Below are 12,992 nucleotides of genomic sequence, written 5' to 3'. Positions count from 1 at the left end.
AGTACAGTATCTCCTTTCTCTCAGTTCTCCGTCCTTCTTTGTTCATCTCTCCTTCTCTGTGCAGAATGATGGACGCTTGCGATTCAGTAAGCAGACAGTGGTGTATAAAAACAGTAAAACAGGGAAGGTGGACAGCATCTCTGTCCCAGAGCTCGCTCATGCCCAGTGGAGGAGAGTCTGCCTGGGTCATGGCATCAAGCTTTCTACCAGCGCTGGACATGTTTATAAATATGACGGCTTCAAAGATACTGTGAGTCTAAGGGTGGTTTATTTTGCACATAGAGAAACAGAGCCAGCCGAATATAATGTTTTTAATTTATGTGTCTGTGATTTACAGGACTTTGAAAAAATCTCAGAGTATTTTAAAGCTAATTACAAAGTAGAGCTGATTGAGAAAGATATGTGTGTGAAGGGCTGGAACTGGGGCACTGCTAAATTCAATGGTCAGTGAAAGTTTGTTTTGTGACCTCTTTTGATTATGCTGAAAGCCCTTTGAGTAACTTTTGTTCATTAATGATTTTGTTTTGCTATTAAAGATCATCATGTTATGAAACATCAGGTACCCTTGAAAGGACAAACACTGCTAACATAGCTGTGTGTGTGATTTCTAGGCCCACTGCTTTCATTTGAAGTAAGTGACAGCCCAGTGTTTGAGATCCCACTCTCCAGCGTATCTCAGTGTGCAACTGGGAAAAATGAGGTGACGCTTGAGTTTCATCAGAACGATGACACAGAAGTATCACTCATGGAAGTGCGCTTTTATGTTCCACCCACCACAGGAGATGATGGAGCAGACTCTGTGGAGGTAAGAGTGTGTGTGCATGCTGAAATGGTTTTAATATTGTCCTGCAATACTACTACTGCTTAGAATTTTTTTGATTTGTGCAAAATTTTATGATTTTAGTTTTCCTCCTTTCACCAGTAGGTGGTATACTTTTCCACAAAAAGGAGCCAGTGAAATGAAAGAGTCTAAAGGGAGTATAAGGGGGTGCATTTATAATGATAGCTTTATTGTAGCTGGTAAGGCAGGCAAGGTCCTCTCTGTCTGGGCCTGTTTTCCTGAGAATTATGGCACAGCTAGCGTCACTTTACCTCCCTTTACTAGTCAGGAGTATAATAGTCTTGGGTAATTAAGAAGAAATTTGCACTATAATACTGTTATGATATTAGGCACCTAAATGTTTGGTGTGGTGTTGTTTCAGGCATTTGCCCAGAATGTGCTTTCTAAGGCAGATGTAATCCAGGCTACAGGGGATGCTGTGTGCATCTTTAGAGAGCTGCAGTGTCTAACACCCAGGGGCAGGTACTCTCTCACACACACAAACACACACACACACACACACAAATGTCAAATGTTCCACTTCAACAAATTAAGCAATAGAAATAACAATGAATAATAATAAGGAAGAATCAGCTAATTGACTCGGGTATCTCCTGCTGTGACTCTCCTATGGTAGGTATGATATCCGGATTTACCCCACCTTTCTGCATCTACATGGTAAGACGTTTGATTATAAGATCCCTTATACCACAGTACTGCGGCTCTTCCTGTTGCCCCATAAAGACCAGAGACAGATGTTCTTTGTAGTAAGTGGATGTTCAGTTTTTTTATTTAAATATTTTTTAACCTTTTATATTGATGCCATTTTGAGACTTTTCAGTAAAGATGAATAAAAGAAATAGGACGTTTCTGTTGCTTTTAATTAATATTTTATGACTATTGTGTCAAGATCTATTTTACGTAGTTGTTTATGGTAGTATTTAAAGCTGCATTATGTAAGATGTGTTTGCCAAAATTGAAAGAAGTTGCATTACTGAGTCAGGAAAAAACATCTGCTAAAATATAGTTTTACTCTGCTGCTGCAAGACACCCTGTAAAGCATGTAATATTCATTCAAAAGTCAGCTGTCAGGTCTGATTTCTGGACTACATCAGGTGCCTTTAGTATAACATCACACACAGGCTCAATAGGCTGGTTACTTGAGTACTGTTAGTGGGAACATGGGTCACAGTGATAATTCATATAGTGATGAAAGTAAGTGAATGGATGGAGAGATATCGCTGAATGGACAAGATATCGCTGAATGGGCAGACTGTTTTGCTATATTAGACTATATATATGGAGATGGCTGAACATGCCTTTTGTATAGCTAAACAGGTATGCTAAGTTATGTTGGTGGTTTGCTGGCTAGCTAGCCAAAATGGCCAACCAGATTATTGTTGTGGAATTTATTGTTACCCTTGTAATGTAATGCAATAGACCAATTCGTAGAGGTGGTGTCACTTGTGGAAGCATACATATTGTGGTAGAAAAATTTAGAAACAAGTAGAGCAGAACAGGCAAGATGTCTGAAGAAATTATCTTCATTTTTATGGAATACCATCATTGAAGACACCCTTTGAGGCAAGCTATTAAATGGACATACTGTTTTACTATGTTAGGTCTATATTAGCCTTACAGAATGAAATAATATTTAGAGCTATAGCTAGAAATAATATAGTTACAAATACCTAGATAATAGCAGCAGTAGCTGTAGTGAATTACATTGTTCTAATATACATTAAACAATATACATTAAACCCAGCTATGCAAGTGCAGTTCACCATAAGCATATAGTTTGATTTGTTTATTGATTTAGCCTTGTGTATCTGTGTTTTATGTCCTTGCTGCTGGCTAGGCAGGACATCTGTCCATAATACACAAAAAACATCTAACAAATCTAGGTATTAAATGTTCTGGACGTGACCGCAAAGTACAAAAGTGTAAACATGGGGATATATACCTTAAACTAACCCTAGTTTTTCTTTAGTATAGATGAAGGGTTTTTCCACAAGGTGTGCAAAGATATCTGGCTGCCAACTTTGGCCTATTAGTTTGAGCCTTGACCGACTGACCTGATATGAGTAGCCTACAGGTCAGTTGATACGATCAACATGGGATATTTGGGAGACTGATCGTGAGAGACTAGTTGGCAACCACTCATGTACAACAACGAGTCTTATCCTGGTTCTTCTCTTAAAACTATTAAAATAACTGGCCTCCAAATATATGACCTATATTCCTATATTCCTACATCTGACATTGTTATTCTAACAAGTTACTTTCTGCCACCAGTTAAACTCCACCAGCAAAAACGTTATCTCTGTGTACAAACACCAAAATGGTATGTGTACCCTTGTAATTGTGAAACGGTTTTAGCTGTACAGCTAACCTTAGCTGGCTAATTTGCTAATATTAGCCAGTTACTTTGCTAGTATATCATTTTCAGAGTTCATCATTTATTGTTTGACAAACCAGACTAGCTGTAATTGTCAAATAATTTCCAGTGCTTCTGTTTGTCATTGCCTAAACAATGCTATATGTAAAAAGCATTCTCATCACAAAATGCAGCTAATTTTTTTTTTCATTGTCAAGTTTATCCCCTGAGCCTGACTTAAAATAGCTGGAGAATGCATAGTTATTGAAGGCTATCTTGCTAAATTAACCTAACTGATGTTTCTTGGGATCTCATTGGGCTACTGGCTCATTTAAGGTTACATTACCTAACTTTAAAAAAAAAAAGTGTGGATAATTAATAGCAGACAGTGTCAAAGCAATGGATAGACAAAAAGGCTAGTTGCATATTGTTTTGGTGTAGCAGTACAACCCACTTTACAAAATGTTTTATGCTATTACATATCTCTGTATGTTTCATGCAATTATATATTTCCACCAGAGAGATCACCCAAACCTATATAGTGCATCTTTAACATTGTGAATGACATAATTTAGAGTAACTTCCACTGTAGAACTTATCCCAAAAATGACCGTAGGCTACAGATCAGAAGCCACTGTGCATGTACCTCAAAACCATTTTAAAATGTCCAAAGTCATTGCATTACAGAGTGTAACAACTGTGTACACTTACAGAGTGTAAATGTATACAGTGGTGTTTTTACCTTGTTTCTTTCTTTTTAAAAACAACTTTACTGCAAGTGGATAATTTTATGGAAAACTATAATTAAGTTTTAAAGTGATTTAGCTGAGGTGAGATTTTTTTAGCCTCTGTATTTTCATCATATTTTCCCTCATCTCTCCTATAGATCAGTTTGGATCCTCCCATTAAGCAGGGTCAAACCCGCTACCACTTCCTTATCCTGCTTTTCTCCAAGGAAGAGGACATTAACCTGACCCTAAACATGAGCGAGTGAGTGTGTGAGAATGGAAAGTGGGATGGAGAGCTTAACTGCCCAAGGCTGAAAGGGGATAGTCATAAGAGGAATATTGGGTTGCAGATGAATTCACAAAGGCACAAAATGGTCTCTGCGACAAAGAAAAAGAAGATGCATTGGCTGTAAATACTCAAATGAAAAAAGGTGCTATTTGAGATGTTTAGTGAAGATTTAATTGAGTTGTGTTTTGTTAGCAGTCTTAAGTACTCTTATGCTACCCTTTCTGTCCATTTTGCCCCTTCAGGGAGGAGGTGGAGAGGCGCTTTGAGGGAAAACTGAGTAAAAACATGTCTGGCTCTCTCTATGAGATGGTCAGCAGGGTTATGAAGGCACTGGTTAACAGGAAGATCACAGTACCCGGAAACTTCCAGGGGTAACTCTCTCTCTCATACACGCCTCACTCACACATTCAGTGTCCTACCTATCACACTACACAAATGAAAAAAAAGTACATCTGATCTGTAGTCGTTTTCATGCAGTGCTGTCACTTACCCACTCTCTGTTTGTTCTGTTCACTCTTTCTCACCCTTTCTTTCTCTGCAGTCACTCTGGTGCGCAGTGTATCACATGTTCATATAAAGCCAGTTCAGGGCTACTGTATCCATTGGAAAGAGGATTCATCTATGTTCATAAGCCTCCAGTGCACCTGCGCTTCGAGGAGATTTCCTGTGTAAACTTTGCCAGAGGCACCACAACCACACGCTCTTTTGACTTTGAAATTGAGACCAAGCAGGGCAATCAGTATACCTTCAGCAGTATAGAGAGGTAGGAGCTAAATTTCTCACAATCACATCTTTTCAAAGGGAAGTTTAAAAATGGAAGTGTAAAAATGAGGCCACAGGGACTCATACACACTCAATAATTGGTGTTTCCCATCATACTTGGATTTGGACTGAAGACGTCAGTCCTGCTATAACACCAAAATGAACATACATGATATTCCCCATGTTCTAGAAACTACTGTATTATTTATATTATACATAATTTTGTGCTTCGTTGTCAATATGACAAAGAGTCATTGACACAACGACCCTCTGGTAGACAGTGGCATGACATGACTGAAGTTCTTGGGTGCTAGAGAATCTCACTATTCTAGAATAGACATTTACTAATTTAACATCAGGAAGCATCAAAAATCTCTAACAGAAGAAAGCAGATAAGCAGATATCTTTAGAGTAGCTTGTAACAGGAAGACTGGTGATCTTCATGCACCTCAATTGATGCTATTACCATTGTAAAGGTCATATATGTATAACACAGCAAAGTCAGAGAAGGGGACTCCAGTCACCCTTTGACTGTGTCATTCCTTCCTACAGAGAAGAGTACGGCAAGCTGTTTGACTTTGTCAATGCGAAGAAACTGAGCATTAAGAACAGAGGCTTCAAAGAGGTACATAATCTAGATTCCAGTCTATCATTCACATGTTTTCATTTCATTATAATGCTCATGTTTTCAGACTGAGAACCCCAAAGATGTCTGGTTTTTGTTCAGTAGATAAACACTTATTCTCCTTTGTGTCTCTGTGCTGTGTGTACCTATGTGTGTTCGCATAGAAAAAGGTTGGTATAGACCTTGTGGTTTGGACTGGTTTGGGTGTTCTCTTAATTTGCATGCTTGCAGTGTGTTTACTTTTTGAGGATGAATGTAATGTCATTTGGCTCAGTCACATCCTGCGTTCTCTGATATCGGTTATTGAGTGGACTGGACCAAATGTGATGGCTTTCATCAAACACACTGGCACTTAACTTGCTGGGTCTGATATAAACAGCTGGGGGATACAATGGTTGTGTTCAGAGCTCACAAACTTCAGCGACCATTTAGATACAAGACAAGCTGTGCAGTCACACCAATGGTAGTTAATTAAGTGTGCTGTGACCACAACCACTGCTTGAGGGTTTGAAATGGGATGTGGAAGTACTCATTTTTTGTGTGTACTTGTGAGTGTGTGTGTGTGTGTGTGTGTGTGTGTTTAATAACAAGAATTACTTACTACAATCAGTACTATATTGGGAAAGGGCAATTGTAATCACTAATTTTGTGATGGATGAAGTCAGGCGAGTGTATGTATGTGTTGTGATGCATTAATAAACTTTTAGAATAAATGACTATAGCATGTTTTAGTGTTTGTGTTGTTGTGGTGTAATTCTAGTCATTTTCACAATGACAGGGTATGAAGACCAACGAGGACATGTACAGTGATTCAGATGATGACCAACATGATGCCTACCTAGAGCGCATGAAGCAGGAAGGAAAGATCCGTGAGGAGGCCAATGACAGCGACGACTCTGAGGCTGGCAGCGGTGAGTGGCGACTGAACCAGCCAATCAGAGAAGCTGTGTCGGTCAGGGTAAAGTTCTGTAAAGTTCTAAATGCTAAGTTGTTCCCCCTTCACAGATGAATCGTTTAACCCAGGAGAAGAAGACGATGATATTGCGGAAGAGTAAAGAACTCTGAATTAAATTTCTTCCCAGTTTGGATTATTGATTTCATTAATTATATTACAGTAACATGTAGTTATCTGGAAATTTCAGTTATGTTTCCATGGTGTGTGTGTGGTGTGTCTGTGTCTGTGTGTGTGTGTGTGTGTGTGTCTGTGTGTGTCTGTGTGTGTCTGTGTGTGTGTGTGTGTGTGTGTCTGTGTGTGTGTCTGTGTGTGTCTGTGTGTGTCTATGTGTGTGTCTCTGTGTGTCTGTGTGTGTGTGTGTGTGTGGGTGTGTCTCTGTGTGTGTGTGTGTGTGTGTGTGTGTGTCAGGTATGACAGTAAGGCATCAGCCAGTGGGAGTAGTGGTGATGCAGACAGTGATGATGACAGGAAGAAGAAACCAGTCAAGAAAGCCAAAGTGGTGAAGGAAAGAAAGCCACGCAAGAAAGAGGTGTGTCTGCAAATCATTGGAACTCCTGCAGCTCATTTCTGATAGTCTGGCGTGTTCATGGCAGAAGTATCAGCTTGGTGTAAGGCTGAAGAAAGCGAAAGTTGGGCTTGCTTACATGTGTGTTACCTGTTTGTGTGTACAGAAAAAGATGAAGGACAGCAACGCCCCCAAGAGGCCAATGAGTGCATACATGCTTTGGCTAAACTCCAACAGAGAGCACATTAAATCAGAAAACCCAGGAATCTCTGTCACTGAGATTTCAAAGAAGGCTGGCGAGATGTGGAAGCAACTGAACAAAGACAAGAAAGAGGTTTTTGTCTCTTCTGAATATACACCTCATTTTCTGTTATAATCTTGATTTGTTTTCTCTATGCTTTTTCCATCACTTTTTGAAACCATGGAAATGTCATTTGTTTTAAAGTGACAACACACTTTGTCTCTTGCACTCTTTCTCCCTGCTTACCTCTCTCTCTTACTCCCTCCTTCGCAGGAGTGGGACGAGAAGGCGGAGGAGGCAAAGAGAGAGTACGAGCGAGCGATGAAGCAGTACAGGGAGAGTGGTGGAGGCTCATCATTCTCCTCGAAAAGGTACTGCACGACCTACTACGGCTTTGCCTTGCACTGTTGCTGCCTCTACAGCTCTACAGACTACAGCTCACCTCTGCTCAGAACTACACCAAACCTTTTGCCTTTGGTTTGGTGTTGGCTTCAGGCCCTGGCCAACGATCAGCTTTGACACAGTTGCAGTCATATCCAGGACCTCTCTAACAGCAAACCCTTTTCTGTTTTTGCATAACAGTGGCAAATGCTAGCAGAGCTCATATCAGTTTATATATCAGTCAATCAATATATCAGTCAATTAATCCGGCCACGTTAGCTTTCTGATCTGCTGCACCTCAGTGTGCTCATAGAAAGAATACAAGAATTCGCACCTACCAAGTGACTAGTAAAATACCAGATTGAATGTTAGAGTACATGCTGTGAAAGTAGGAAGAGTAGAGCATCGTATGGAATAGAATATCATATAGGGGAGAGTATCATATAGTGTATCATATAGAAGTAGATGTCTTGTTCCCTAATACAAATGTACTCTCAGAAACCCTAGTACCCACAAAGACAGTGGATCATTAGTCAGTTAGCTTCCACTGATACATTCACCAATCAGTTGATTCATGTACCCTGTACTTGTCTACAATAGACAAATGGAATAAATGTAAATCAACTGGAATTTTCTCAAATGAGCTAATCTTTGCAGAGCTTTTTACTGGGTGAGCTGTCAAAGAGCCCTATATGTATAATGGCTTACAATGACAGGTGGGTTGTTTTTCTTTTCATTCTTTCTGGGTACTTATTTAAATGTTTTTCTAAAGGGAAAGGAAGAAGGGGAGGAAGTGGGAGGAGAGGAAGCTGAAGGGCAGGTCTGCTGCAGTGAAGGAGAAAGAAGGGCCTACTGCCAATGAGAGCTTTAAGAGTCGAGAGTTCATATCCAGTGAGGAGAGCTCATCTGAATCTGACAGGGGCAAAACACGCAAGCGCAAGGTAGGAACACGCACGTTTTGCTTTCCTATAGCCTTGGGAACGCTGTATGTAGGAGCAGGGCAGGATTTAGGCTGATTTTTATATTTCTCCGAAATATTTAAACTAAATGTTGGGTTACTATGCAATTAAGAGGTTTTTCATATGTTCAGCCTTAAATAAAGATATTAGGCAAACTAATCTTTACAGTTGTAATTGTATATATGCTGCACATGTACAAGCGTTAATATCTACAGGACCGTCAGCAGCACTGCACCGTGATTGTGCTTTTAAGCGATTCTGCTAGCTGACCACAGCTCTGTCGTAATGATTTTGATTGAAAATGGATTACCACTGTGACCTAACAGTTGTAAACCTGTCCCTTTTGCCCCCTCCCAACCCCACCATGGCTCTCAGGGCTCAGATGATGAAGAGGAGATAACCAGCACTCCACCTAGTTCAGAAGAGTCTGGCTCAGACTGAGATACTCCATATAAACCGAACATGGAGCGACAGAGACAAAGAAACAAAATAATTAGTCATCCTTTATTATCATCCTTTGTTATCCCTGAATGATGTTCCTTCTTCCTGCAGTGTCTCTTTGTTCTGAAAAATATTACAACCTAAAATTTTAACATGTATTAACTAGTATTAGAAGCTGAAAGTTAATTAACTTTCATTCTGTAATTTCAAACATGTAACATATTTTATGTAAATACCTCTTGTAGTTTTAATAGATCATGTGTCCAAATTCAGTTATCCTGTTTGTGAAATCCCAAATTAGATTTTTTTTTTAATATTAATTCTTAAAAGGTTAAAAAAATTTTTTACTGACATCCACAGTGCACTTTCAGTTTGTCAGTGATGACTGTTCTAAAATATATAAATATTTGAATATTTAATCATTGTGAAAAATGAATTTTCTTTAATATAAATCATCAATTTCATGTTTTTGTCAAGCCAAGTTTAAAATCTTAAACAGGTATTAATTGATGTTTGGTATCATATCATTAAAAATGTCGCTAATAATGCGTGTAACCCGAGCCACGGTGTTCTTGTTTTTTGATAGTACACTAGACTGGGCTGCTGCCTCAAAGCATACATCCTGTTTGCTAATAAATCTATTTATCTAAATATTGCATTTGGTTTATGGCTTATTATGCTGTTCTCTGCAGTGACATTTTGGTGCTGATCCTCGATTAACCAGACACACCTACAGTAATGAAGCTGAAGTGTTTTATCAGTCTTTGGAATCCTTGTGTGGTTTCTACGAAGAAATGGATAGAGCATGCAATATAACAAAATGTTATTTGTTGTTGCAAGTGTGGTCTGTGAAAGGAGAAGGAAGCAAGTTGTGGACATGAATGGACAGATTTTAACATTGTTTATTGTGTGGTTTCAGAGTGGAGTAGGAAAAGCCACACTAGACTTGGTAGAGTCAGACAAAATAGGCTCTTTTAGTGCTCAAGTGAGAGTAACTTGAAACTAGACACACATGCAGACAGTAGAGCACATTAACTGCATCTGGTCATTTCTTCTTTTTTTGCTGGATTTTTGTTTGGTCTGATCAGCTTTTTAATTGGACATTTCCACATAGTAACCTTTTTTGGGGGGATTTTTTTCCCATAGGAAATTAATAGTGAAACGTTAAGAACCTTTATACACATAAACACACACTAAGAGGATTACACACTATTGGTTATCAGTTGGAACTTCATGGCAACCACAGCACCATTTAGCTACAACATAGCAACTACTTGAGGTATCATAGCAAGACCATAGCAACCACCAAGAACCCCTTAGTAACTGCATGGCAGTTGCCTGGGATAACATAGCAACCTCCAAGCAACCACCTAGTAAGACCATACCAACTACTTGGTAACAACTCCCTAGCAACCACCTGGGATTAGCAACCCTCTAACAAGATCATAGCAACCAACTGGTATAGCAGTTAGCAACCACATAGTAACAGCATAGCAACCACCTGAGATACCATATCAACTACTTGGGATACCAGAGCATGCAGTTAGAGTACCTCCAGTGTCATTTACATTTACAGTGTTTAGCAGATGCTGTTATCCAAAGCAATTTAAAATTCTGACTGAACACAACTTGTGCAATTAAGGGTTATGGGTCTTGCTCAGGGGCCCAACAGTGGCCAGACAACCAACTGACTACTAGTAAAGTACCATAACCACTTATCCATAGCAACCACCTAGCAACACTATAGCACCTGGAACACTATAGCAACCACCTAACAAGGTCATAGTAACCACTTGGTATACTATAACTACAGGCCGGTGTCACTTCTCTCTTTCCTCTCAAAAGCCCTTGAATGAGCAGTTTACAATCAATTGTCTCTTTTCTTCACCCAGAACCAGCTGCATGATCCCAATCAGTCTGGCTACAAACTGGTACATTCTACAGAAACAGCCCTCATAGCAGTGACAAAGAAGATTCATGCTGCTAAAGCTGCCAAACTGTCATCTGTTTTGATTCTTCTAGACCTTTCAGCAGCCTTTGACACAGTGAACCACAACATTCTTATCTCTATTTTCTCCAGGATTGGTGTGATTGGCTCTGCTTGGAGATGGTTTCAGTCCTATCTGGAGGAACAGTGCTATCAGGTAACATGGAGAGGATCCACATCCAAACCACGCAGACTCTCCACTGGTGTTCCACAGGGCTCAGTATTAGGCCCCCTTCTCTCCTCTTTGTATACTCGTTCTCTTGGTGATGTAATATCTTCTCATGGTTTCTCCTGCCACTGCAATGCCAATGACACTCAATTATTTCTTTCTTTTCCACTCTCTGACACACAGGTCTCGAGACGTATCTCAGCATGCTTGACTGACATTGCATCATGGATGACAACCCACCACTTGAAACTCAACCCCAGTAAAACCGAGTTTCTGTACATCCCAGGTACTTCCAACCCATGATTGGTCTTCAATCTTCCGAAGTTCACACGCTACTCCACTGCTGCGCTCCCTTCATTGGCTTCCAGTAGCTGAACACATCAGATTTAAAACCTTGATGCTTGCCTACAAAGCCAAAAATGGACCAGCCCCTTCATACATGAGGTCAATGGTCAAAGCCTGATCCGTACCTCGAGTACTTTGAACCTCAACTACGGCTCGGCTTGAAATACCTTGCTTCAGGTCTCATAGAAGACAAGCATCGAGACTATTTTCTGTCCTGGCTCCAAGATGGTGGAATGAACTCCCACTTTCTGTCCAGACAGCAGAGTCCCTTGCAGTCTTTAAACGCAGACTGAAGACCCATCTATTTGTGAAATATTTAAAGGACAACTGACCCTGCTCCCATATTGACTGATTAAATTAGTACTTCTTGTACGGTACTGTTTAGTACACTGATGTTGTTTAACAAACTCTAGCACTTATTGTTTATTGCACTTATCATTGTTTAAAATAGACCTTATGTATTTTGTACTTCTAGGTATCAGCATTGATCCTTGTATTTTTACAGTATTCAAGTTCACTAATATGTTGGACTCTAACCTACTGTACTGTACTTGGATGTATTCTATGAGTAAATGACAAAGCACTTTTGTAAGTCGCTCTGGATAAGAGCGTCTGCTAAATGCCATAAATGTAAATGTAAATGTATGTTAACCACCTTGAACTCTAAAGCAATCACTTAGCAACTGCTTGGAAATTGTAGCTGAGCAAACACTTTGCATTTTCCTCAGGAAATGCCCTTTTATAGTTTTATTTTGTTGGTGTTGGTTTGTTTTAAAATAATTCTCTGGTCTTTTTGTCATTGTTTGTTCCAGACTTCACTCACTATTTTCACCCACTCTTTCTTTCCACTTGTTTCATCTTTCTGTACATGTGGTGCTTCTGTGACTAATTAATTTCTGGGTCTTGTATTATTTACCCATATAATCCATTGTTTGCTCCACTTATACATAATGACGGTTCAGAATCTTACTTCTGACTATTATGAGCCTATGAGCCTATCCTGTCTATAACTTCTCTCATTACTCACTCATCTTACTCATCATCTTCCTTTTCTACCTATTTTTTAGCTATAACCCAAACCACTTTGCCCTTTATCACATTTGCTGCAGTCTTATTCATCAATTTGTATTGAGTCAAGTCCATTTTCTCCCCTCATCCTCCCCCTCACTCTTTCATTAGCTTTACATCTCATTCTGTCCCACTCCATCTCTCTCTCTCTCTCGCCCTCTTCTTGAGTGCATGTTTCAAGAGAATCTAATCAGAAGTCCAGCACTCAGCATTACATTTGTCTGAGAGAGACAGAGTCCTTGTAATGGCCTTTCTTATGGCCATGTTAAAGATTAGCATCATGTATGGCATTTTGTGGGTGTGTGTGTGTGTTAATGTGTGTCTGTGAGTGTATGTGTGT

General features: G+C 39.7%; 1 protein-coding gene across 2 annotated transcripts in view; it reads left to right on the top strand.

The window, feature by feature from the left end:
- ssrp1b (structure specific recognition protein 1b) overlaps nt 1–9,734 on the top strand; it is a 10,814-nt gene extending 1,080 nt beyond the window's left edge. For both annotated transcript variants that reach the window (XM_027000470.3, XM_081724173.1), the window contains exons 3-18: nt 65–250; nt 338–443; nt 612–805; nt 1,203–1,303; nt 1,458–1,587; nt 4,084–4,187; nt 4,457–4,585; nt 4,756–4,977; nt 5,529–5,601; nt 6,380–6,512; nt 6,607–6,652; nt 6,965–7,085; nt 7,228–7,395; nt 7,576–7,673; nt 8,456–8,624; nt 9,018–9,734. In XM_027000470.3, coding sequence (XP_026856271.1) covers nt 65–250; nt 338–443; nt 612–805; nt 1,203–1,303; nt 1,458–1,587; nt 4,084–4,187; nt 4,457–4,585; nt 4,756–4,977; nt 5,529–5,601; nt 6,380–6,512; nt 6,607–6,652; nt 6,965–7,085; nt 7,228–7,395; nt 7,576–7,673; nt 8,456–8,624; nt 9,018–9,083 — 2,046 coding nt within the window. In that variant the 3' untranslated portion in view covers nt 9,084–9,734. The remainder of the gene's footprint in view (nt 1–64; nt 251–337; nt 444–611; nt 806–1,202; nt 1,304–1,457; nt 1,588–4,083; nt 4,188–4,456; nt 4,586–4,755; nt 4,978–5,528; nt 5,602–6,379; nt 6,513–6,606; nt 6,653–6,964; nt 7,086–7,227; nt 7,396–7,575; nt 7,674–8,455; nt 8,625–9,017) is intronic.
- Nucleotides 9,735–12,992: the final 3,258 nt, after the last annotated feature.

This window comes from Electrophorus electricus, chromosome 12 (assembly GCF_041902795.1).
Source record: "Electrophorus electricus isolate QZ-2024a chromosome 12, ASM4190279v1, whole genome shotgun sequence".
In the NCBI taxonomy this organism is placed as follows: Eukaryota; Metazoa; Chordata; class Actinopteri; order Gymnotiformes; family Gymnotidae; genus Electrophorus; species Electrophorus electricus.
Note: the sequence above shows the minus strand (reverse complement) of the source record. Positions and strands in the feature narration are given on the sequence as shown.